Source organism: Macaca thibetana, chromosome Y (genome assembly GCF_024542745.1).
Source record: "Macaca thibetana thibetana isolate TM-01 chromosome Y, ASM2454274v1, whole genome shotgun sequence".
NCBI classification, from domain to species: domain Eukaryota; kingdom Metazoa; phylum Chordata; class Mammalia; order Primates; family Cercopithecidae; genus Macaca; species Macaca thibetana.
In genome coordinates, this window is record NC_065599.1 from 12,330,524 (window position 1) to 12,352,714 (window position 22,191).

General features: G+C 55.5%; 1 protein-coding gene across 1 annotated transcript; it reads left to right on the forward strand.

Moving 5' to 3' along the window:
- Positions 1–3,025: 3,025 nt before the first annotated feature.
- LOC126947226 (basic proline-rich protein-like) lies at positions 3,026–7,951 on the forward strand (the record flags this gene model as incomplete). Its single annotated transcript, XM_050777931.1, has 2 exons — positions 3,026–4,796; positions 7,797–7,951. Coding segments are annotated over 2 exons (1,926 nt in total), but the record flags the coding sequence as incomplete, so codon positions are not given.
- Positions 7,952–22,191: the final 14,240 nt, after the last annotated feature.

The following is a 22,191-nucleotide window of genomic DNA, read 5'->3' on the forward strand; positions in this document are numbered from 1 at the left end:
ACCACACCCAGCCCATGCTGGTCACTTCTATTTAAAAAAAAAAGACGGCCGGGTGCGGTGGCTCACGCCTGTAATTCCAGCACTTTGGGAGGCCGAGGAGGGCGGATCACGAGGTCAGGAGTTCAAGACCAGCCTAACCAACATAGTGAAACCCCGTCTCTACTAAAAATACAAAAATTAGCCGGGCGAGGTGGCGGGCGCCTGTAGTCCCAGCTACTCGGGAGGCTGAGGCAGGAGAATTGCTTGAACCCCGAGGCGGAGGTTGTGGTGAGCTGAGATCGCACCACTGCACTACAGACTGGATGACAGAGCGAGACTCCGTCTCAAAAAAAAAAAAAATAAAATAAAAAAAAAATAAATAAAAATAAAAAATAAAAAAAGAAATAGGCTGGGCATGGCGGCTCACGCCCGTAAACCCAGCACTGTGGGAGGCCAAGGCAGATGGATCACCTGAAGTCAGCAGTTCGAGCCTGGCCAAGTTAGGGAAACCCAGTCTCTGCTTAAAAAAAAAAAAAAAATTAGCAGAGCATGATGGTGCACACCTCTAATCCCAGCTACTTTGGGAGGCTGAGGCAGGAGAATCACTTGAACCCAGGAAGTGGAGGTTGCAGTGAGTGGAGATTGAGCCACTGCACTCCAGCCTGGGTGACAGAGCGAGACTCCTTCTCAAAAAATAAATAAATAAATAAATAAATAAATAAATACATAAATAAATAAATAAAAGTAAAAAAAGAAATAGGCCGGGCGCGGTGGCTCACGCCCGTAATCCCAGCACTGTGGGAGGCCGAGGCAGGTGGATCACGAGGTCAGGAGACCAGCCTGGCTAACATGGTGAAACCCCATGTCTACTAAAAATACAAAAATTAGCCAGGCGTGGTGGTGGGCGCCTGTAATCCCAGCTACTTGGGAGGCTGAGGCAGGAGAATCGCTTGAACCCGGGAGGCAGAGGTTGCAGTGAGCCGAGATTGCACCATTACACTCCAGCCTGGGTGACAGAATGAGACTCTGTCTTCAGAAAAAATAAATAAAAAATAAATAATAATAAATAAAAGAAGAAAAATAGGCCTAGCATGGTGGCTCATGCCGTTAATCCCAGCACTTTGGGAGGCCGAGGCAGGAGGATCGCTTGAGCCCAGGAGTTCAAGACCAGCCTGGGCAACACAGCAAGACTGTCTCAAAAAAAAAAGAGAGAGAGAAAAAAAAAAAAGCAGAAAAAAAAAGCTGCTACTACTAGCAGCTTCTGCTAGTAGTGCTTCTGCTAGTAGTAGGTGATTCTGCCACCACTAGGAAAAAGATAAAAGCAACCTACATATATTGTCATACCTGGTTCTGACGTCCCTGGAGGGCAATCTGGAGGAGGTGTCTGGTGTCGTATTTAAGGGGGCCAGGGACAGCTGTTTTGGGTTTTCAGTTTGGGTGGAATTCCCAGGACCAACAGGCTTTTTTTTTTTTTTTTTTTTTTTAAATTTGAGATGGAGTCTCGCTCTGTCTCCCAGGCTGGAGTGCAGTGGCACCATCTCAGCTCACTGCAACCTCCACCTCCCAGGTTCAAGCGATTCTCCTGCCTCAGCCTCCCGAGTAGCTGGGATTACATGTGTGAGCCACCACACCCGGATAATTTTTGTATTTTTAGTAGAGATGGGGTTTCACTATGTTGGCCAGGCTGGTCTTGAACTCCTGACCTCAGGTAATCCACCCACCTCGGCCTCCCAAAGTGCTGGGATGACAGGCATGAGCCACTGCACCCACCTTTTTTTTTTCTTAGACATGGAGACTTGCTCTGTGTCTCAGGCTGGAGTGCAGTGGTTCCATCTCGACTCACCACAACCTCTGCCTCCGGGGTTCAAGTGATTCTCCTGCCTCAGCCTCCTGAGTAGCTGGAATTACAGACGTCCGCCACCGCGCCCGGCTAATTTTTGTATTTTCGGCAGAAATGGGCTTCACCATGTTGGCCAGGCTGGTCGCGAGCTCCTGACCTCAAGTGATCCACCTGCCTCGGCCTCCCAAAGTGCTGGGATGACAGACGTGAGCCACCGCGCCCGGCCAACCCTCAGACTTTAACAAGCTCCTAGCCTCTTCCTAGCTGGCTCTGGCTAAAAGTGGAATCCAGGAACCTCAATGGCCTAGAGGCGTTCTGCCGGATTTGGGCCTTGTGGTCTGGGCTGGACAGAGACCTTGCTGGTACAATGTGACATTTCCTGTCCCAGAGGCAGCTCCCGCAGAACGAGCTTCAGGCATCCCCAGGAATCCTGTTCGCAAACTCCTTGCACAGCTCCCAGCGTCCGTGATGTGGGATTAAACCAACCTGCTGGGTGTGTTTGAGGCTTGCCAGACAGCCTGGCTCCTGAGTGCCTCAGGATTCCCGCTGTGAGCTGCTTTTCCAGTCCTTTGTCTGACCCCTTTTATTGCCGACAGTCGCTGGGGGCTGAACCGGCCAGGGCTGAATCTGCAGATGGCGTCCCTGGCCCCTCTTGTGTCCAAATCAAAGGCCTGTCCCAGAGCAAGGACTGGGCGGGCTCAGGGGCCCGGGGCCTGTAGTTTAATGAGCTCTGCACGGACATTTTAAGCCTCAAGTATGCCAGAGGTTGCAAGTTCCTTTGTGTGTAAAACCAGATCTTGGCCAGGCCCTTCAGCAGGAGGCCAGAAGTAACTCCTACCAGCTTAGCGTTCCAATAACGGAACGCTAGCCATAAGTGGGTTTCTCATGAGCTCTCCACCCAGGAAAACCTGAAGGCAGCCGAGGACAGGCAGAGGCAGAAGACGGGGGGACGCGCCTGGATGGTCTGGTGGCCGGGCACGGCGGCCCCAAAATATATACTTTGAGTTCCAAATGCCTGGACTCTGGGAATGAGACCTTAGTTGGAATTCCTTCGCAGATGTCATTAGTTAAAAGAAGGGCACTGGGGCCCGCCGTTAAATTCAATACTCCTGGCGTCCTCGGGGTAACAGGGAAATCCGAGCCTGCCTGCGGCTTTAAATGCCAGGGTTGGGGGAGGGATTCCCTTAACCCTCCCTCCCCCCCCCCTCCTCCCCCCTCCTCCCCCCCCCTCCCCCCCCCCCCCCTCCTCCCCCCCCCCCCCCTCCTCCTCCCCCCCCCCCCCCCCTCCCTCCCCCCCCCCCCCCCCCCCCCCCCCCCCCCTCCCCCCCCCCCCCCCCCTCCTCCCCCCCCCCCCCCCCCCCCCCCCCCCCCCCCCCCCCCCCCTCCCCTCCCCCCCTCCCCCCCCCCCCTCCTCCCCCCCTCCCCCCCCCCCCCCCCCCCCCCCCCCCCCCCCCCCCCCCCCCCCCCCCCCCCCCCCCCCCCCCCCCCCCCCCCCCCCCCCCCCCCCCCCCCCCCCCCCCCCCCCCCCCCCCCCCCCCCCCCCCCCCCCCCCCCCCCCCCCCCCCCCCCCCCCCCCCCCCCCCTCCCCCCCCCCCCCCCCCCCCCCCCCCCTCCCCCCCCCCCCCCCCCCCCCCCCCCCCCCCCCCCCCCCCTCCCCCCCCCCCCCCCCCCCCCCCCCCCCCCCCCCCCCCCCCCCCCCCCCCCCCTCCCCCCCCCCCCCCCCCCCCCCCCCCCCCCCCCCCCCCCCCCCCCCCCCCCCCCCCTCCCCCTCCCCCCCCCCCCCCCCCCCCCCCCCCCCCCCCCCCCCCCCCCCCCCCCCCCCCCCCCCCCCCCCCCCCCCCCCCCCCCCCCCCCCCCCCCCCCCCCCCCCCCCCCCCCCCCCCCCCCCCCCCCCCCCCCCCCCCCCCCCCCCCCCCCCCCCCCCCCCCCCCCCCCCCCCCCCCTCCCCCCCCCCCCCCCCCCCCCCCCCCCCCCCCCCCCCCCCCCCCCCCCCCCCCCCCCCCCCCCCCCCCCCCCCCCCCCCCCCCCCCCCCCCCCCCCCCCCCCCCCCCCCCCCCCCCCCCCCCCCCCCCCCCCCCCCCCCCCCCCCCCCCCCCCCCCCCCCCCCCCCCCCCCCCCCCCCCCCCCCCCCCCCCCCCCCCCCCCCCCCCCCCCCCCCCCCCCCCCCCCCCCCCCCCCCCCCCCCCCCCCCCCCCCCCCCCCCCCCCCCCCCCCCCCCCCCCCCCCCCCCCCCCCCCCCCCCCCCCCCCCCCCCCCCCCCCCCCCCCCCCCCCCCCCCCCCCCCCCCCCCCCCCCCCCCCCCCCCCCCCCCCCCCCCCCCCCCCCCCCCCCCCCCCCCCCCCCCCCCCCCCCCCCCCCCCCCCCCCCCCCCCCCCCCCCCCCCCCCCCCCCCCCCCCCCCCCCCCCCCCCCCCCCCCCCCCCCCCCCCCCCTCCCCCCCCCCCCCCCCCCCCCCCCCCCCCCCCCCCCCCCCCCCCCCCCCCCCCTCCCCCCCCCCCCCCCCCCCCCCCCCCCCCCCCCCCCCCCCCCCCCCCCCCCCCCCCCCCCCCCCCCCCCCCCCCCCCCCCCCCCCCCCCCCCCCCCCCCCCCCCCCCCCCCCCCCCCCCCCCCCCCCCCCCCCCCCCCCCCCCCCCCCCCCCCCCCCCCCCCCCCCCCCCCCCCCCCCCCCCCCCCCCCCCCCCCCCCCCCCCCCCCCCCCCCCCCCCCCCCCCCCCCCCCCCCCCCCCCCCCCCCCCCCCCCCCCCCCCCCCCCCCCCCCCCCCCCCCCCCCCCCCCCCCCCCCCCCCCCCCCCCCCCCCCCCCCCCCCCCCCCCCCCCCCCCCCCCCCCCCCCCCCCCCCCCCCCCCCCCCCCCCCCCCCCCCCCCCCCCCCCCCCCCCCCTCCCCCCCCCCCCCCCCCCCCTCCTCCCCCCCCCCCCCCCCCCCCCTCCCCCCCCCCCCCCCCCCCCCCCCCCCCCCCCCCCCCCCCCCCCCCCCCCCTCCTCCTCCCTTCTTCTTTCTGTCTTCTCCTTTTCCTTCTTCTTTCTTCTTCTTTCTTCTTCCTTCTGTCTTCTCCTTCTTTCTTCTTTCTTCTTCCCTTTTTTTTTTGAGACGGAGTCTCGCTCTTGTCCCCCAGGCTGGAGTGCAATGGCGCGATCTCGGCTCACGGCAACCTCCGCCTCCCGGGTTCAAGCGATTCTCCTGCCTCAGCCTCCCGAGTAGCTGGAATCACCAAGCCACCACATCTGCCTAATTTTGTATTTTTAGTAGAGACGGGGGTTTCTCCATGTTGTCCAGACTGGTCTCGAACTCCTGACCTCAGGTGATCCACCCACCTCGGCCTCCCAAAGTGCTGGGATGACAGCCGTGAGCCACTTCGCCTGGCTCGAATTCTTTCATGCACGAGATCCAGGAATCCTCTGCAGGGGTCTTGGGACCTCCTACACTGTTTTTTGGGGTTTTTTTTGGTTTGTTTGAGATGGAGTGTTGCTTTGTTGCTCAGGCTGGAGTGCAGCGGCACGATCTCGGCTCACTGCAGCCTCCACCTCCCGGGTTCAAGCGATTCTCCTGCCTCAGCCTCCCGAGTAGCTGGGATGACAGGCGCCCCCCACCACCCCTGTGGCTAATTTTTTGTATTTTTAGTAGAGACGGGGGTTTCGCCGTGTTGGCCAGGCTGGTCTCGAACTCCTGACCTCGTGATCCGCCCGCCTGGTTTTGATTACCGTATTTATCCAAATCCCGGAACCTTAAACCAATTTCTTTCTGGGGGTTCGACTGCCACCTGCTGGCCGTGCCTGTGCTTGCAGGAGTGTGATGCTGGGAGAATTAGGCTTGGAGCCTTCATTTGTGGGGTGGGTAGATTTTCGGGCGGGCAGAGCAAACCCAGGGTCTTAAAACAACTGGAATTTATCCTCTCTCAGTCCTGCAGACCAGGAGTCTCCAGATCCAGGTGTCTCAGGACTGCACTCCCTCTGGAGGCTCTAGGGGAGGCTCCTTCCTGCCTCTCCCAGCTCCCGGGGGCTCCAGGCGTCCCCGGGCGTGTGGCCGTGTCCCTCCAGTCTCTGCCTCCGTCTCCACGTGGCCTCCTCCTCTGTGTCTCTGTCTCCTCTTTTCTCTGATAAAAAACATCAGTTAGGCCGGGCGCGGTGGCTCACACCTGTCATCCCAGCACTTTGGGAGGCTGAGGCAGATGGATCACCTGAGGTCAGGAGTTCGAGACCAGCCTGACCAACATGGGGAAACCCCGTCTCTACTAAAAATGCAAAAAATTAGTCGGATGGGCCGGGCGCGGTGGCTCACGCCTGTCATCCCAGCACTTTGGGAGGCCGAGGCAGATGGATCACCTGAGGTCGGGAGTTGGGGACCAGCCTGACCAACATAGAGAAACCCCGTCTCTGTTAAAAATACAAAATTAGCCAGGCGTGGTGGCGCGTGACTGTCATCCCAGCTACTCGGGAGGCTGAGGCAGGAGAATTGCTTAAACCCAGGAGGCGGAGCTTGCAGTGAGCCAAGATCGTGCCACTGCACTCCAGCCTGGGGGACAGAGTAAGACTCTGTCTCAAAAAATAAAATAAAATAAAATAAAAACATCAGCTATTGTATTTTGCACCTATTCTAATCCAGGTTGATTGGATCTTGACATCCAGGCGTCCCTGGGCTTGTGGCCGCATCACTCCAGTGTCTGCCTCCGTCTCCACGTGGCCTCCTCCTCTGGGTCTGTGTCTCCTTTTCTCTGTGATCAGAACACCTGTCATTGCATTTTGGGCCTATCCTAATCCAGGCAGATCTGATCTTGAGATGGTTAACAAATGACTTCTGCAAAGACCTGTTTCAAAATAAGGTCCCACTCCAGGTTCTGGCCTTTAGGATGTGGACAGATCTTTCTGAGGGCCACTGTTTTTAATCTAGTTCCTTCCAGAGGCTCTAAGGGAGGCTCCTTCCTGCCTCTCCCAGGTCCTGGGGGCTCCAGGCATCCCTGGGTTTGTGGCCCCATCACTCCGGTCTCTGCCTCCGTCTCCATGTGGCCTCCTCCTCTGTGTCTGTGTCTCCTCTTCTGTCTCTCTCTCTCTTTTTTTTTCAGATGGAGTCTCTCTCTATCACCAGGCTGGAGTGCAATGGCGTGATCTCGGCTCACTGCAAGCTCCTGGGTTCAAACGATTCTCCTGCCTCAGCCTCCTCAGTAGCTGGGATTACAGGCGCCCGCCACCACGCCCGGCTAATTTTTGTATATTTAGTAGAGATGGGTTTTCACCGTGTTAGCCAGGCTGGTCTCGATCTCCTGACCTCGTGATCCGCCCTCCTAGGCCTCCCAAAGTGCTGGGATGACAGGCCTGAGCCACCGCGCCCGGCCCCTTCTGTCTCTTAGACCCACACTCATGGGATTTATGGCTCGCCTTCATCCAATTTACATTTTAATTACATTTCCAAATAAGGTCCCATTATTCACAGAGACTGGAAGTTGGGGAACTCAACATACATTTTGGGGGACAGAATTCGCCCCTTAACAAATGATGCTGGTTCCTCTCCCTGCTTCTGCCTCTGGTTGTCATTGGCTGTAGAATGTCTGCCCTGGAGCCTTCAGTTTTCCTGCATGAAGAGTTCATCCATAACCCATTTATAGGCCAGGCACGGTGGCTCACGCCTATAATCCCAGTACTTTGGGAGGCCGAGGCGGGTGGATCACCTGAGGCCAGGAGATCGAGACCAGCCTGGCCAACATGGTGAAACCCCGTCTCTACTAAAAATATAAAAATTAGCCGGGCGTGGTGGCAGGTGCCTGTCATCCCAGCTACTCAGGAGGCTGAGGCAGGAGAATCGCTTGCACCTGGGAGGTGGAGCGTGCAGTGAGCGGAGATCATGCCATTGCACTCCAGCCTGGGTGACACAGCGAGACGCGAACGAGATGCACTCTAAAAAAAAAAAAAGAATTACAGGCATGAGCCACCTTGCCCGGCCCATACATGGGTTTAAAGTGTCTATGCAGAGCTCGTTAAACCGCAGGCCCAGTAAACCGCAGGCCCGGACCCCCTCATCCCACCCAGCCCCTGCTCAGGGACGTGCTTTTAATGTGGAAGTTTTGGAAACCAGGTGACAGAAGAGCATCCTCTGCAAATTCAGCCTTGGCTGGCTCAGCCCCCAACGGCTGTCGGCGATGAAAGGGCCACCGGAGGGGCTCGAAAAGCCTCTGTGTATCCTGCAGCACTCGGAGACCCAGTGTGGGCCGGGGCTGGAGCCAAGCTGTCTCGCCGGCCTCCTCAGAAGTAACCAGCCGCTGGTGTTAATCCCACACCTGGGACGCAGTGAGCTGTGGAAGGAATTTGGGATGGGGGTACCTGGGGTGCCTGGGGCCCTTCCCTTCCCCTTCCCCTTCCCCTTCCCTTCCCCTTCCCCTTCCCTTCCCCTTCCCCTTCCCTTCCCCTTCCCCTTCCCTTCCCCTTCCCCTTCCCTTCCCCTTTCCCTTCCTTTCCTTTCCTTCCTTCTTTCCTTTCTCCCCCTCCCTCCCTCCCTCTTTCTTTCCTTCCTTTCTCTCTCCCTCCTTTCTTCTTTCTTTCTTTCTTTCTTTCTTTCTTTCTTTCTTTCTTTCTTTCTTTCTTTCTTTCTTTCTCTTTCTTTCTTTCCTTCCTTCCTTTCTCTCTCCCTCCTTTTTCTTTCTTTCTTTCTTTTTCTCTTTCTTTTCTTTCTTTCTTTTTCTTCCTTCCTTCCTCTTTCTTTCCTTCCTTCCTCTCTCCCTCTTTCTTTCTTCCTTCTTTCCTCTCTCTCTCCCTCCATCCTTTCTTCCTTTCTTCCTTCATTCCTTCCATCCTCTCTCTCCCTCTTTCTTCCTTCCTTCCTTCTTTCCTTTCTCTCTCCCTCATTTCTTTCCTTCCTTCCTCTCTCTCTCCCTCCCTCCTTTCTTTCTTTCTTTCTTCCTTCTTTCCTTTCTCTCCCTCCCTCCTTCCTTCCTTTCTTTCTCTTTCTTTCTTTCTTTCCTTCCTTCCTTCCTCTCTCTCTCCCTCCCTCTCTTTCTTTTTTTCTTTCTTTCTTTCTTTCTTTCTTTCTTTCTTTCTTTCTTTCTTTCTTTCTTTCCTTCCTTCCTTCCTTCCTTCTTTCTTTCCTCTCTCTCTCCCTCCCTGTTTCTTTTCTTTTCTTCTTTCTTTCTTTCTTTCTTTCTTTCTTTCTTTTTCTTTCTTTCTTTCTTTCTTTCTTTCTTTCTTTCTTTCTTTCTTTTTCCTTCCTTCCTTCTTCCTTTCCTTTCCTTCCCTTTCCTTCCCTTTCCTTTCCTTTCCTTTCCCTCCCTCTCTTCCTTCCTTCCTTCTGTCTTTTCTTTCTTTTGTTTTTGGAGTCTCGCTGTGTCGCCCAGGCTGTACTGCAATGGCGTGATCTCGGTTCACTACAACCTCTGCCTCCCGGGTTCAAGCTCTTCTCCTGCCTCAGCCTCCTGAGTAGCTGGGATTACAGGCACCCGCCACCACGCCTGGCTAATTTTTTGTGTTTTTGGTAAAGATGGGGTTTCACCAAGTTGGCCAGGCTGGTCTCAAACTTCTGACCATGTGATCCACCTGCCTCTGCCTCCCAAAGTGCTGGGATTACAGGCGTGAGCCCCCGAGCCCGGCCCAGACTTTTATTTTTTTGAGACGGAGTCTTGCTCTGTCACCAGGCTGGAGTGCAGTGGTGCGATCTCAGCTCACCACAACCTCCGCCTCCCAGGTTCACGCCGTTCTCCTGCCTCAGCCTCCCGAGTAGCTGGGATGACAGGTGCGCACCATCACGCCCATTTTTGTATTTTTAGTAGAGACAGGGTTTCACTATTTGGCCAGGATGGTCTCGATCTCCTGACCTTTGGTGATCCACCCGCCTCGGCCTCCCAACGTGCTGGGATGACAGGCGTGAGCTGCCGCGCCCGGACGGCCGGCCACGTTGCTTGTTGCTTCTATTTCCTGCTGGCTGCAGAACCGGTTCTGCCTGAAAAAAAACTGTCAGCGTCCTTATCTCCCGGAGTTATCTTGTCTGTGGGTGCTTCGGAAACCCCCTTCTCAGCTCCAGCACTTGGCTTGAAAAATCTTCAGAAGAAAACAGACATCCGATGCCTTCCAGAAGGCCAGGATGCTCTCTGGTTTGCCAAGTTTTGAGAAAACATCCTGGGCTGGGAGACCCACAAACTGGGGTGTAACTGCCACGTGCTGGGTCCTTCCTGGGCCGGGGGGGAGCTTCCTGGGCTGGGGAGCCTCCCAGTATCTTTGTTACCAGCCAGCCCACGCTGTTTTCTGCTGAGGGGTTCAGTCCTAGGCCTCAGGGCACGTTCCCACACCCCAAAAGCAAGCATTGAAGCCACAGCTGGGATGACTCAGCTGGGAACGGGAGGCACTGCTGTGTGTTGGTTTTTTAAAAATTTTTTTGAGGTGGAGTCTCGCTCTGTCGCCCAGGCTGGAGAGCAGTGGTGCGATCTGGGCTCGCTGCAACCTCCATCTCCCAGGTTCAAGCAATTCTTTCTCCTCAGCCTCCCGAGTAGCTGGGATTACAGGCGCCCGCCACCTTATTCCCCCGTGTCTCAATCTTGACTCAGAAGAAAGCCCATCCAAGCTCTTTAGGCCCAAACCCAGTGCCAGGAAAAAATGCAGGAGAGAAAATGTGACCAGGTTACTGCGTTTTATGGTGTCACCCCATGGATGATCTTCACCCCAAATCTCCATCCCTCACAAAGAGACCACCACTCACCCCAAATCTCCATCCCTCAGAGACAGACCCCCACTCACCCCAAATCTCCATCCCTCAGAGACCCTCACTCACCCCAAATCTCCATCCCTCAGAGAGACCCCCACTCACCCCCAATCTCCACCATCCCTCAGAGACCCCCACTCACCCCAAATCGCCATCCCTCAGAGGCAAACCCCACTCACCCCAAATCTCCATCCCTCAGAGAGACCCTCACTCACCCCAAATCTCCATCCCTCAGAGGCAAACCCCACTCACCCCAATTCTCCATCCCTCGGAGGCCCCACTCACCCCAAATCTCCATCCCTCACAGAGACCCTCACTCACCCCAAATCTCCATCCCTCAGAGGCAAACCCCACTCACCCCAATTCTCCATCCCTCGGAGACCCCACTCACCCCAAATCTCCATCTGTCGCAGAGATCCCCACTCACCCCAAATCTCCATCCCTCACAGAGACCCTCACCCCAAATCATCCCTCAGAGACACCCACACACCCCAAATCTCCATCCCTCAGAGAGAGACCCCCACTCACCCCCAATCTCCACCATCCCTCAGAGACCCCCACTCACCCCAAATCTCCATCCCTCGCAGAGACCCCCACTCACCCCAAATCTCCATCCCTCAGAGACCCCCACTCACCCCAAATCTCCATCCCTCAGAGAGACCCCCACTCACCCCAAATCTCCATCCCTCAGAGACAGACCCCCACTCACCCCAAACCTCCATCCCTCACAGAGAGAACCCCACTCACCCTAAATCTCCATCCCTCACAGAGAGACCCACACACCCCAAATCTCCATCCCTCACAGAGAGACCCCCGCTCACCCCAAATCTCCATCCCTCAGAGACCCCCACTCACCCCAAATCTCCATCCCTCAGAGAGACCCCCACTCACCCCAAATCTCCGTCCCCACCTGCTCAGTGGTCCCAGGTAATCTCTCCTCCCCTCTCCTCCCCTCCCCCCCTTTTTTTTGAGATGGAGTCTCCGTCTGTCGCCCAGGCTGGAGCACAGTGGCACGATCTCAGCTCACTGCAACCTCCACCTTCCAGGTTCAAGCAATTCTCCTGCCTCAGCCTCCCGAGTAGCTGGGACAACAGGCGCCCGCCACACCCGGCTGATTTTGTATTTTTAGTAGAGGCGGGGTTTCTCCAAGTTGGTCAGGCTGATCTCAAACCCCTGACCTCAGGTGATCTGCCCGCCTCCGCCTCCCAGAGTGCTGGGATGACAGGCCTGAGCCACTGCGCCCGGCCGAGAAGGTAGCCTGTTGTGACTTACTTACCCAGGAGCTAGAAGGCCCCCACTTCCAGTTTTACCCCTGCCTTTCTGGACAGAAGCAATCTGCATCATACACAAGCTGATCAAGGTGTCATGTCTCCCTAAAATATATAAAACCAAGGGGTGCCCCGGCCACCTTGCACACCTGTTCTCAGGACCTCCTGAGACTGTATCATGGGCCACTGGTCGTATTTGGCTCAGAATAAATCTCTTCAAATATTTTACAGAGTCGGCCGGGCGCGGTGGCTCACACCTGTCATCCCAGCACTTTGAGAGGCTGAGGTGGGCAGATCACCTGAGGTCGGGAGTTCCAGACCAGCTTGACCAACGTGGTGAAACCCCGTCTCTACTAAAAAACACAAAAATTGACCGGGCGCGGTGGCTCACGCCTGTAATCCCAGCACTTTGGGAGGCCGAGGAGGGCGGATCGTGAGGTCAGAAGATTGAGACCAGCCTGGTTAACACAGTGAAATCCCGTCTCTACTAAAAATACAAAAAAAAATAGACAGGCCTGGTGGCAGGTGCCTGTAGTCCCAGCTACTCTGGAGGCTGAGGCAGGAGAATGGCGTGAATCTGGGAGGCGGAGCTTGCAGTGAGCCGAGATCACGCCACTGCACACCAGCCTGGGAGACAGAGCGAGACTCCGTTTAAAAAAAAAAAAAAATTAGCTGGGTGTGGTGGCAGGTGCCTGTAATCCCAGCTACTTGGGAGGCTGAAGCAGGAGGATTGCTTGAACCTGGGAGGCAGAGGTTACAATGAGATGAGATCGCACCATTGCACTCCAGCCTGGGCTACAGGAGTGAAACTCCATCTAAAAAAGTATATATATTTATTATTTTTATGTATTTATATAATATATATACTATAAATAGATATTTATATAATATATAATATATTATATATTATAAATATCTATTTATATTATTTATATATATTTATATATATTATATATATATATAAATTACGCAGTCTGACCCCTTTTTTTTTTTTGAGACGGAGTCTTGCTCTGTCTCCCAGGCTGGAGTGCAATGGCACGATCTTGGCTCACTACAACCTCTGCCTCCCGGGTTCAAGTAATTCTCCTGCCTCAGCCTCCTGAGTAGCTGGGATTACAGGCCTGTGCCACCACACCCAGCTAATTTTGTCTATCTATCTATCTATCTATCTATCTATCTATCTATCTATCTATCTATCTGTCTGTCTGTCTATCTGTCTATCTATCTATCCATCTATCCATCCAAGACAGAGTCTTGCTCTGTCACCCAGGCTGGAGTGCAATGGAGCTATCTTACCTCACTGCAACCTCCGCCTCCCGGGTTCGAGTGATTCTCTTGCCTCAGCCTCTGCCTCAGCTTCCCCAGTAGCTGGGATTACAGGTGCCCGCCACCACACCTGGCTAATTATTTGTGTTTTTAGTAGAGATGGGGTTTCTCCATGTTGGGGACGCTGGTCTCCAACTCCTGACCTCAGGTGATCCGCCTGCCTCGGCCTCCCAGAGTGCTGGGATCACAGGTGTGAGTCACCGCGCCCGGCCTCATTTTTGTATTTTTAATACAGACAGGTTTTTGCCATGTTGTCCAGGCTGGTCTCCAACTCCTGACCTCAGGTGATCTGCCCGCCTCGGCCTCCCAGAGTGCTGGGATCACAGGTGTGAGTCACCACCCCCGGCCAGAGTTTCACTCTTTTTTTTTCTGGACAACACCCAGCACCAAAAGGATGGCTCTGGAGGCTCCTCCTCACATCCGTGCGTCAGTGCCGTGGGTGGGTGAGAATATTCCTAGAAGATACAGGTCATTATGGAAGGGCCAGAACCCGGTGAGCCAGGTCTGGCCGTGACGTTGGAACCCACGGACGGATCCCTCAAAGCCCACACACAAATCAACTGCAGGTCAACTTCCCTGTCTCAACTCTGCCGAAATCTACCCCTGCCCGGGGGACACCCAGCACACGGGGAAGTTAGGCCAGAGGGGAAGTGGGAGTGGAGAGAAACCGCAGCTAAATGGAGCCGAGTTGTCTCATGTTGGCAAATTTTACAAAGCCCGTGATCCTGTGAAGGTAGGCGCTTCCCAGACCCCGAGACGAGCCGGACTCCTGGGTAATTCACTTGTCTCTTACTTTTGTGTTTTTATTTTATTTTATTAATTAATTTATTTTTTGACACTGAGTCTCGCTCTGTCGCCCAGGCTGGAGTGCAGTGACGCGATCTTGGCTCACTGCAACCTCCGCCTCCCGGGTTCACGCCATTCTTGTGTCTCAGCCTCCCGAGTAGCTGCAATTACAGGTGCCCGCCACCTCGCCCGGCTAATTTTTTTGTATTTTTTAGTAGAGACAGGGTTTTACCGGGTTAGCCAGGATGGTCTCGATCTCCTCACCTCATGATCCACCTGCCTTGGCCTCCCGAGTAGCTGGGACTACAGGCGCCCGGCTAATTTTTTTTTTGTATTTTAGTAGAGACGGGGTTTCACCGGGTTAGCCAGGATGGTCTCGATCTCCTGACCTTGTGATTCACCGGCCTTGGCCTCCCGAGTAGCTGGGACTATAGGTGCCCGCCACCACGCCCGGTTAATTTTTTTGTATTTTTGGTAGAGACGGGGTTTCACTGTGTTAGCCAGGATGGTCTCCATCTCCTGACCTCATGATCCACTCACCTCGTTCTCCCAGAGTGCTGGGATCACAGGCGTGAGCCACTGCGCCTGGCCGATTTTTATTTTACTTTATTTTTGAGGATGAGTGGGTTTTTCATTGCTGTGTGGACCCAGAACATGTGAGACAGGTCTCAGTACATTTATTTTATTTATTTATTTTAATTTTGTTTGAGACAGAGTCTCGCTCTGTCGCCCAGGCTGGAGTGCAGTGACGCGATCTTGGCTCACTGCAACCTCTGCCTCCTGGGTTCAAGCGATTCTCCTGCCTCAGCCTCCCGAGTAGCTGGGATTACAAGTGTGTGTCCTGCGTAGCTGGGATTACAAGTGTGAGCCACCACACCAGGCGAATTTCCATATTTTTCGTAGAGACGGGGTTTCACCATGGTGGCCGGGCTGCTCTCGAACTCCTGACCTCAAGCGATCCACCCGCCTCGGCCTCCCAAAGTGCTGGGATGACAGGCGTGAGCCACCGCGCCCGGCCTATAGTTTCCATCTTTATGTCTGTGGGTGCTCAGTCCTTAGCTCCCACTTTTAAGTGTGAGCATGTGGTATTTCATTTTCTGTTTTTGTGCTAATTTGCTTAGGATAACGACCTCCAGTTCCATCTGTGTTGCTGCAAAGGCCGTGATCTCACTCTTTTCCTTGGCCACGGTCTTGCTGATGAGAAGAGTCAAATACGGCTGGGCTCGGTGCCTCACGCGTGTAATCCCAGCACTTTGGGAGGGCGAGGCAGGTGGATCACCAGAGGTCAGTGTGGCCAACATGGTGAAACCCCATCTCCACTAAGAACACAAAAATTAGCCTGGGCGTGGTGGCAGGTGCCTGTCATCCCAGCTACTCGGGAGCCTGAGGCGGGAGAATCGCTTGAACCCGGGCGGTGGAGGTTGCAGTGAGTCGAGATTGTGCCACTGCACTGGTCCAGCCTGGGTGACAGAGCTAGATTCGATCTCAAAAAAGCAAAACAAAACAAAACAAAAAAAGAAAGGAAATAAATTAAACAGTCAAGCTCGTCAGGCCTCTGAGCCGAATCTCAGCCATTATCACCCCGTGACCTGCGCAGACAAGAAGCCTGGAGCAGCCAAAGACAAAAAAAAAACGACATAGGAGTGAAACAGCCGGTTCCTGACTTAACTGATGAACTAAAATTACAACATTTTACTATATGGTCCCTTGTCCCTGCCCTATGTTAGCTCATCAGTTGACTTTGTGCCATTGGTTTTCTAGACAAAGACTTAGGATTTCTCCACCATGCACCTTGCAACCCCCTCCTCTGCTAACAATCGAAAACCACCTTTGGCTGTAATTTTCCATCACTCCACCCGACTCCTACGAAGGGAGGAGACCATCCCTCATCTTGTCTTATGCGCAATGTCTACACATGAAATTCGTAAGCAGACTGCCGGGCACCACACCCTGGGGCCTGGTAGTTAAAGATGGACCCGTGACCTAATCGGTCCTGTTGTCTACAGATCCCAGACATTGTATAGAAAAGCACTGTGAACATCCCTATCCTGTCCTGTTCCGTTGTGATGACCGGTGCAGCCCCCAGTGACGTACCCCCTGCTTGCTCCATCCCTCACGTCCCTCTCACGCAGACCCCCTTAGAACCCTTAAGAGAGCCGGGCGTGGTGGCTCACGCCTGTAATCCCAGCACTTTGGGAGGCTGAGGCGGGCGGATCACAAGGTCAGGAGATCGAGACTTTCCTGGCTAACACGGTGAAACCTCGTCTCTACTAAAAATACAAAAAATTAGCCGGGTGTGGTGGCGGGCACCTGTGGTCCCAGCTACTCGGGAGGCTGAGGCAGGAGAATGGCGTGGGCCCGGGAGGCAGAGCTTGCAGTGAGCCAAGATCGCGCCACTGCACTCCAGCCTGGGCGACAGAGCGAGACTCTGTCTCAAAAAAAAAAAAAAAAAAAAAAAAAAAACCCTTAAGAGGGACACGAATTGCCCACTCGGGGAGTTCGGTTGTTGGAGACGTGAGTGTTGCCGATCGATGGTCCCGGCCGAATAAACCCCCTTCTTTCTTTAACTCCCTGTCTGAGGCGTTTTGACTGCGGCTGGTCCTATAAAAGCAATCCGTTGCCCATCTCCCTTTGCTGACTCTCTTTTCGGACTCAGGCCACTGGCCCCGAGTGAATGAACAGCTCTATCGCTCACACGCAGCCTGTTTGGTGGTCTCTTCCCACGGACGCACGTGACAAAACACTGTAAAATATTTGCAGAGATTTATTCGGAGCCAAATGTGAGTGGCCGCGGCCCGTGACGCAGCCCTCAGGAGGTCCTGAGAACAAGAAACCCCATCTCTACTAAACCGCAAGAATGAGCCGGGCGTGGTGACGGGCACCGGGAGTCCCAGCTACTTGGGAGGCTGAGGCAGGAGAATCACTTGAACCCGGGAGGCGGAGGTTGCGGTGAGCCGAGATCGTGCCACTGCAGTCCAGCCTGGGGGACAGAGCAAGAGTCCATCTCGAAAAAAAATAAAAATAAATACAGTCACAGATTCAGGTCTCCCTGACAAGGCTGCAGTAACGAGTGTGAATAAAGACGTACATCTCAAGATGCCCAGTGTTGAGCCACAGTGTTCTGAGGCCCTTGATCTCCGCAAGCCTTGATTTTTATCACAAAGCAGCAGGAACTGCAAGGAACGGTGTGTGCGATTCCGATCAGAGAGACTTTCGCAGACCTGCCACCAATGGAAACCTTCTCTTTCCTTCTGTCTCATTAGGAAATGTATTTGTTCACGTTAATTGATAAATAAAAACTGTGTGAAGTCCTAACATTTGAGACGGGTCTCATTGAACTTAGCTTCTTTTACCAAAGCTGAGGATGCATTCCCGTGACATCTCAAAAAAGAAAAAAAAAAAAAACAAGTTCCCAAAGTACTGGGATTACATATGGGAGGCACCATCCCCGGCTGGTTTTTTAAATTTTTATTTTATTTTATTTTATATTTTTTTGAGATGGAGTCTCACCCTGTCGCCCAGGCTGGAGTGCAGTGGCGTGATCTTGGCTCACAGCAGCCTCCGCCTCCTGGGTTCAAGCGATTCTCCTGCCTCAGCCTCCTGAGTAGCTGGGACTACAGGTGCCCGCCACCGCGCCCGGGTAATTTTTGTATTTTTAGTAGAGACGGGGTTTCACCATGTTGGCCAGGCTGGTCTCAAACTCCCAACCTCAGGTGATCCACCTGCCTCGGCCTCCCAAAGTACTGGGATGACAGACTTCAGAAGGCACCACCCCTGGCCGATTTTTTTCTTTTTTCTTGAGACGGAGTCTCACCCTGTCGCCCAGGCTGGAGCGCAGTGGCGTGATCTTGGCTCACTGCAGCCTCCGCCTCCCGGGTTCCAGCAATTCTGCCTCAGCCTCCCGAGTAGCTGGGATGACAGGCATGTGCCACCACGCCCGGCTAATTGATTGTATTTTAGTAGAAACGGGGATTGACCGTGTTAGCCAGGATGGTGTTGAACTGCTGACCTCAGGCAGTCCACCTGCCTTGGCCTCCCAAAGTGCTAGGATTACAGGCAGGACCCACGGTGCCTGGCCATTATTTTTATTTATTTTTTCCGAGACAGAGTCTGGCTCCCTCGCCCAGACTGCAGCGCAGTGGCGCGATCTCCGCTCACTGCAATCTCCGCCTCCCGGTTCAGGCCATTCTCCTGCCTCAGCCTCCCAAGAAGCTGGGACTACAGGTGCCCACCACTGCACCTGGCTAATTTTTTTTTTGTATTTCAAGTAGAGACAGGGCTTCTCCATGTTGGCCAGGCTGGTCTTGAACTCGACCTTAGGGGATCCACCCGCCTCGGCCTCCCAAAGTGCTGGGATGACGGGCGTGAGCCACCGCGCCCGGCCTTTGTTTTATGCATTTTAAGGAGACACATGAGATCTCAAGCAATATATGGAAGAAGTAACACTGGTTCTGTGCAGAAAGTCGGGGAAAACTTGAAGCAAGGAGGGGGTTCCCAGGTCACAGGTAGGTGAGAGACCCATGGCTATAGTCCTCTGAGTTTCTGATAAGCCTTTCCAAAGCAGGCAATCAGAATATGCATCTATCTCCGTGAGCAGAAGGATGACTTTGTATAGAAACGGAGGCCAGTGTGCCCAGAGCACCTGCTAGCTTGGGGAATTTTCTTTTCAGCTTAGTGATTTTGGCCAGGCTGGTGTCGAACTCCTGACCTCAGGTGATCCACCTGCCTCGGCCTCTCAAAGCGCTGGGATGACAGGCGTGAGCCACCGTGCCTGGCCTTACAGCTTGGTTTTATACTTTTTTTTTTCTTTTTTGAGATGTTGTCTCACTCTGTCGCCGAGGCGTGAGTGCAGTGGCATGATCTCGGCTCACGGTAACCTCCACCTCCCGGTTCAAGCGAGTCTCCTGCCGCTTCCTCCCAGGTAGCTGGGATTACAGGTGCCCGCCACCATGCCCGGCTAAGTTTTGTATTTTTCGGAGACACCAGGTTCACATTGTTGGCCAGGCTGGTCTCAAACTCCTGACCTCAGACGATCCGCCCGACTCAAATTTCCAAAGCGCTGGGATGACAGGCGTGAGCCACCACGCCGGCTCGTTTTATCCATTTGAAGGAGACATGAGATCTCAAAGAGAGAGGATAAAGGCCGGGCACAGTGGCTCACGCCTGTCATCCCAGCACTTCGGGAGACATACTGAGGCGGGCGGATGACGAGGTCAGGAGTTCGAGACCAGCCTGACCAACATCTATTAAACATCTACGCTAGTCTCTACTAAAAGCGCCGTCTCTACTAAAAATACTAAAGTGAGCTGGGTGTGGTGGCATTTTTTTTTTTTTTTTTTTTTTTGAGACAGAGTCTCGCTCTGTCGCCCGGGCTGGAGTGCAGAGGCCGGATCGCAGCTCACTGCAAACTCCGCCTCCTGGGTTCCCGCCATTCTCCCGCCTCAGCCTCCCAAGTAGCTGGGACTACAGGCGCCCGCCACCTCGCCCGGCTAGTTTTTTGTATTTTTTTGTAGAGACGGGGTTTCACGGTGTTAGCCGGGATCGTCTCTCGATCTCCTGGCCTCGTGATCCGCCCGTCTCGGCCTCCCAAAGTGCTGGGATGACAGGCGTGAGCCACCACGCCCGGCCTGGAGAATCCTTTAAACCCGGGAGGTGGAGGTTGCAGTGAGCCGAGATCTCGCCACTGCACTCCAGCCTGGGCAACGCAGCGAGACTCTGTCTCAAAAAAACAAAAAGACAAACAAACAAACAAAAACCATTGAATGAAAAAAGAAAGTCAGTCTGAGACAGCTACAGACCATAAGTGCAACTATTAGACATTCTAGAAAAGGCAAAACTGGCCAGGTGTGTTGGCTCACACCTGTCATCCCAGCACTTTGGCCGGCTGAGGTGGGCGCATCACCTGAAGTCAGGAGTTCGAGACCAGCCTGGCCAACATGGTGAAACCCCGTCTCTACTGAAAACACAAAATTAGCCAGGCGTGGTGGTGGGTGGCTGTAATCGCAGCTACTCCAGAGGCTGAAGCAGGAGAACTGTTTAAACCCGGGAGGTGGACGGTGCCGTGAACCGAGATGGCGCCACTGCACTCCAGCCTGGGAGACGGAGTGAAACTCCGTCTGAAAAAAAATAAATAAATAAAAAGCAAAGAATGGAGACAGTACAATGATCAGGGGTTGCCTGAGGTGACAGGGTGAGAAGAACCGTATAATAGTCGATCCAGCGTCACTCTGTGTGTGTGCAAACGCACAGAAGTTACACCAGCAACAAAGAACTCTAACATGGGCCGGGCGTGGTGGCTCACGCCTGTAATCCCAGCACTTTGGGAGGCTGAGGTGGGCGGTTGAGGTCGGGAGTTCGAGACCAGCCTGACCAACATGGCGAAACCACGTCTCTACTAAAATTACAAAACTTAACTGGACGTGGTGGCAGGTGCCTGTCGTCCCAGTTACTCGGGAGGCTGAGGCAAGAGAGTCACTTGAACCTGGGAGGTGGAGGTTGCAGTGAGCCGAGATTGCACCACTGCACTCCAGCCTGGGCGAGAGAGTGAGACTCTGTCTCAAACAAAAAAGAACTCTAATGTGAACCGTTATTGACTATTCCGTTCATAATATATCAGTATTAGTTCCTTGTTTGTAACAAGCATACCGTACAGGAAGCTGTGAGTTGGGGAGATGATATGTAAGAACTTTCTGTACTTTCTGCAAATTTTGCCGTAAACCTAAAAACACTCTAAAAATAGCCTGTATAAATTTTTTTAAGAAAACCACTTCGGTGATTTCCTTTCATACCCATTGTAGTTGCTTTCATGGATCTCACGGATTTCTGGTAATGATGTTTACATATTACCTATAGGAGGTTTTCTTTGGAGTAACTCCACACTTTTCCAAAAAAAAGGGCAGCTGATGGTAAATCAAGGGTAGGAAAATGGTTGAATAGAGAAGTGAAGGACCATTTACCTAATTATATTATTATTATTATTTTATAATAATAAAGGAATATGGCCGGGCACAGTGGCTCACACCTGTAATCCCAACACTTCGGGAGGCCGAGTTGGGCGGGTCACCTGAGGTCAAGAGTTCAAGACCAGCCTGGCCAACATAGTGAAACCCCATCTCTACCAAAAATTAAAAAAAAAAATTAGCCGGGCCTGGTGGTACACGCCTGTAATCCAAGCTACTTGGGAGGCTGAGGCAGGAGAATCACTTGAACCCGGGGGGTGGAGGCTGCAGTGAGCTGAGATCATGCCATTGCACTCCAGCCTGGGCGACGGAGCGAGACTCCATCTCAAAAATAATAATAGTACTACTACTACTAATAATATCCATCTGTTCGTCAACCCACCCACCCACTCAGTCACCCATCTATCCATCCATCCATCCACCCACCCATCCATCCATCCACCCACTCATCCATCCATCCATCCATCCATCCATCCATCCATCCATCCATCCACTCATCCATCCATCCATCTATCCATCCATCCATCCACTCATCTATCCATCCATCCGTGCATCCATCCATCCATCCATCCATCCATCCACCCACTCATCTATCCATCCATCCATCCATCCATCCATCCATCCATCCATCCATCCATCCACTCATCCATCCATCCATCCATCCATCCAGCCAGCCAGCCAGCCAGCCAGCCATCCATCCGTCCATCCATCATTATTATGACGCTTGTTAAGAGTTTTTTGATTTTGGCTGGGAATGGATCTGAGTTTCTGGAAAAAAATATAGATGTCAGAGGCCTCTTCAGTGACCAGAGGATATGTCACCTACGGATGGCATGAGGTGGGGGAGTGGTGGCAAGACACTGTTCTATGGGTCCAAGCTTTAAGCACTGTCTGTAGACCAAATAAAGTAGGACATATGTTCTCAGCTGGGGAGGTGAGCAAGACTTGTGTACTCACCCATCCCATCTACACATTCACCCACTCATCCACCCATCCACCCATTTCTCAATCCATCCATCCACCCACCCATCCACTCGCTCATCCTCTCATGTATCCATCCATCCATCCGTCCATCCATCCATCCATCCATCCAGTCCTCAGTCCATCCACCCACCCACCCATCCACTCACCCATCCTCTCATGCATCCGTCCATCCATCCATCCATCCATCCATCCATCCATCCATCCATCCATATATCCATCCATCCACCCACCCACCCATCCACTCACCCATCCTCTCATGTATCCATCCATCCATGTACCTATCTATCCATCCATCCATCCATCCATCCATCCCTCAATCCATCCATCCATCCATGCCCTCACCCATCTACCAACCCATCTATTTATCCACGACTA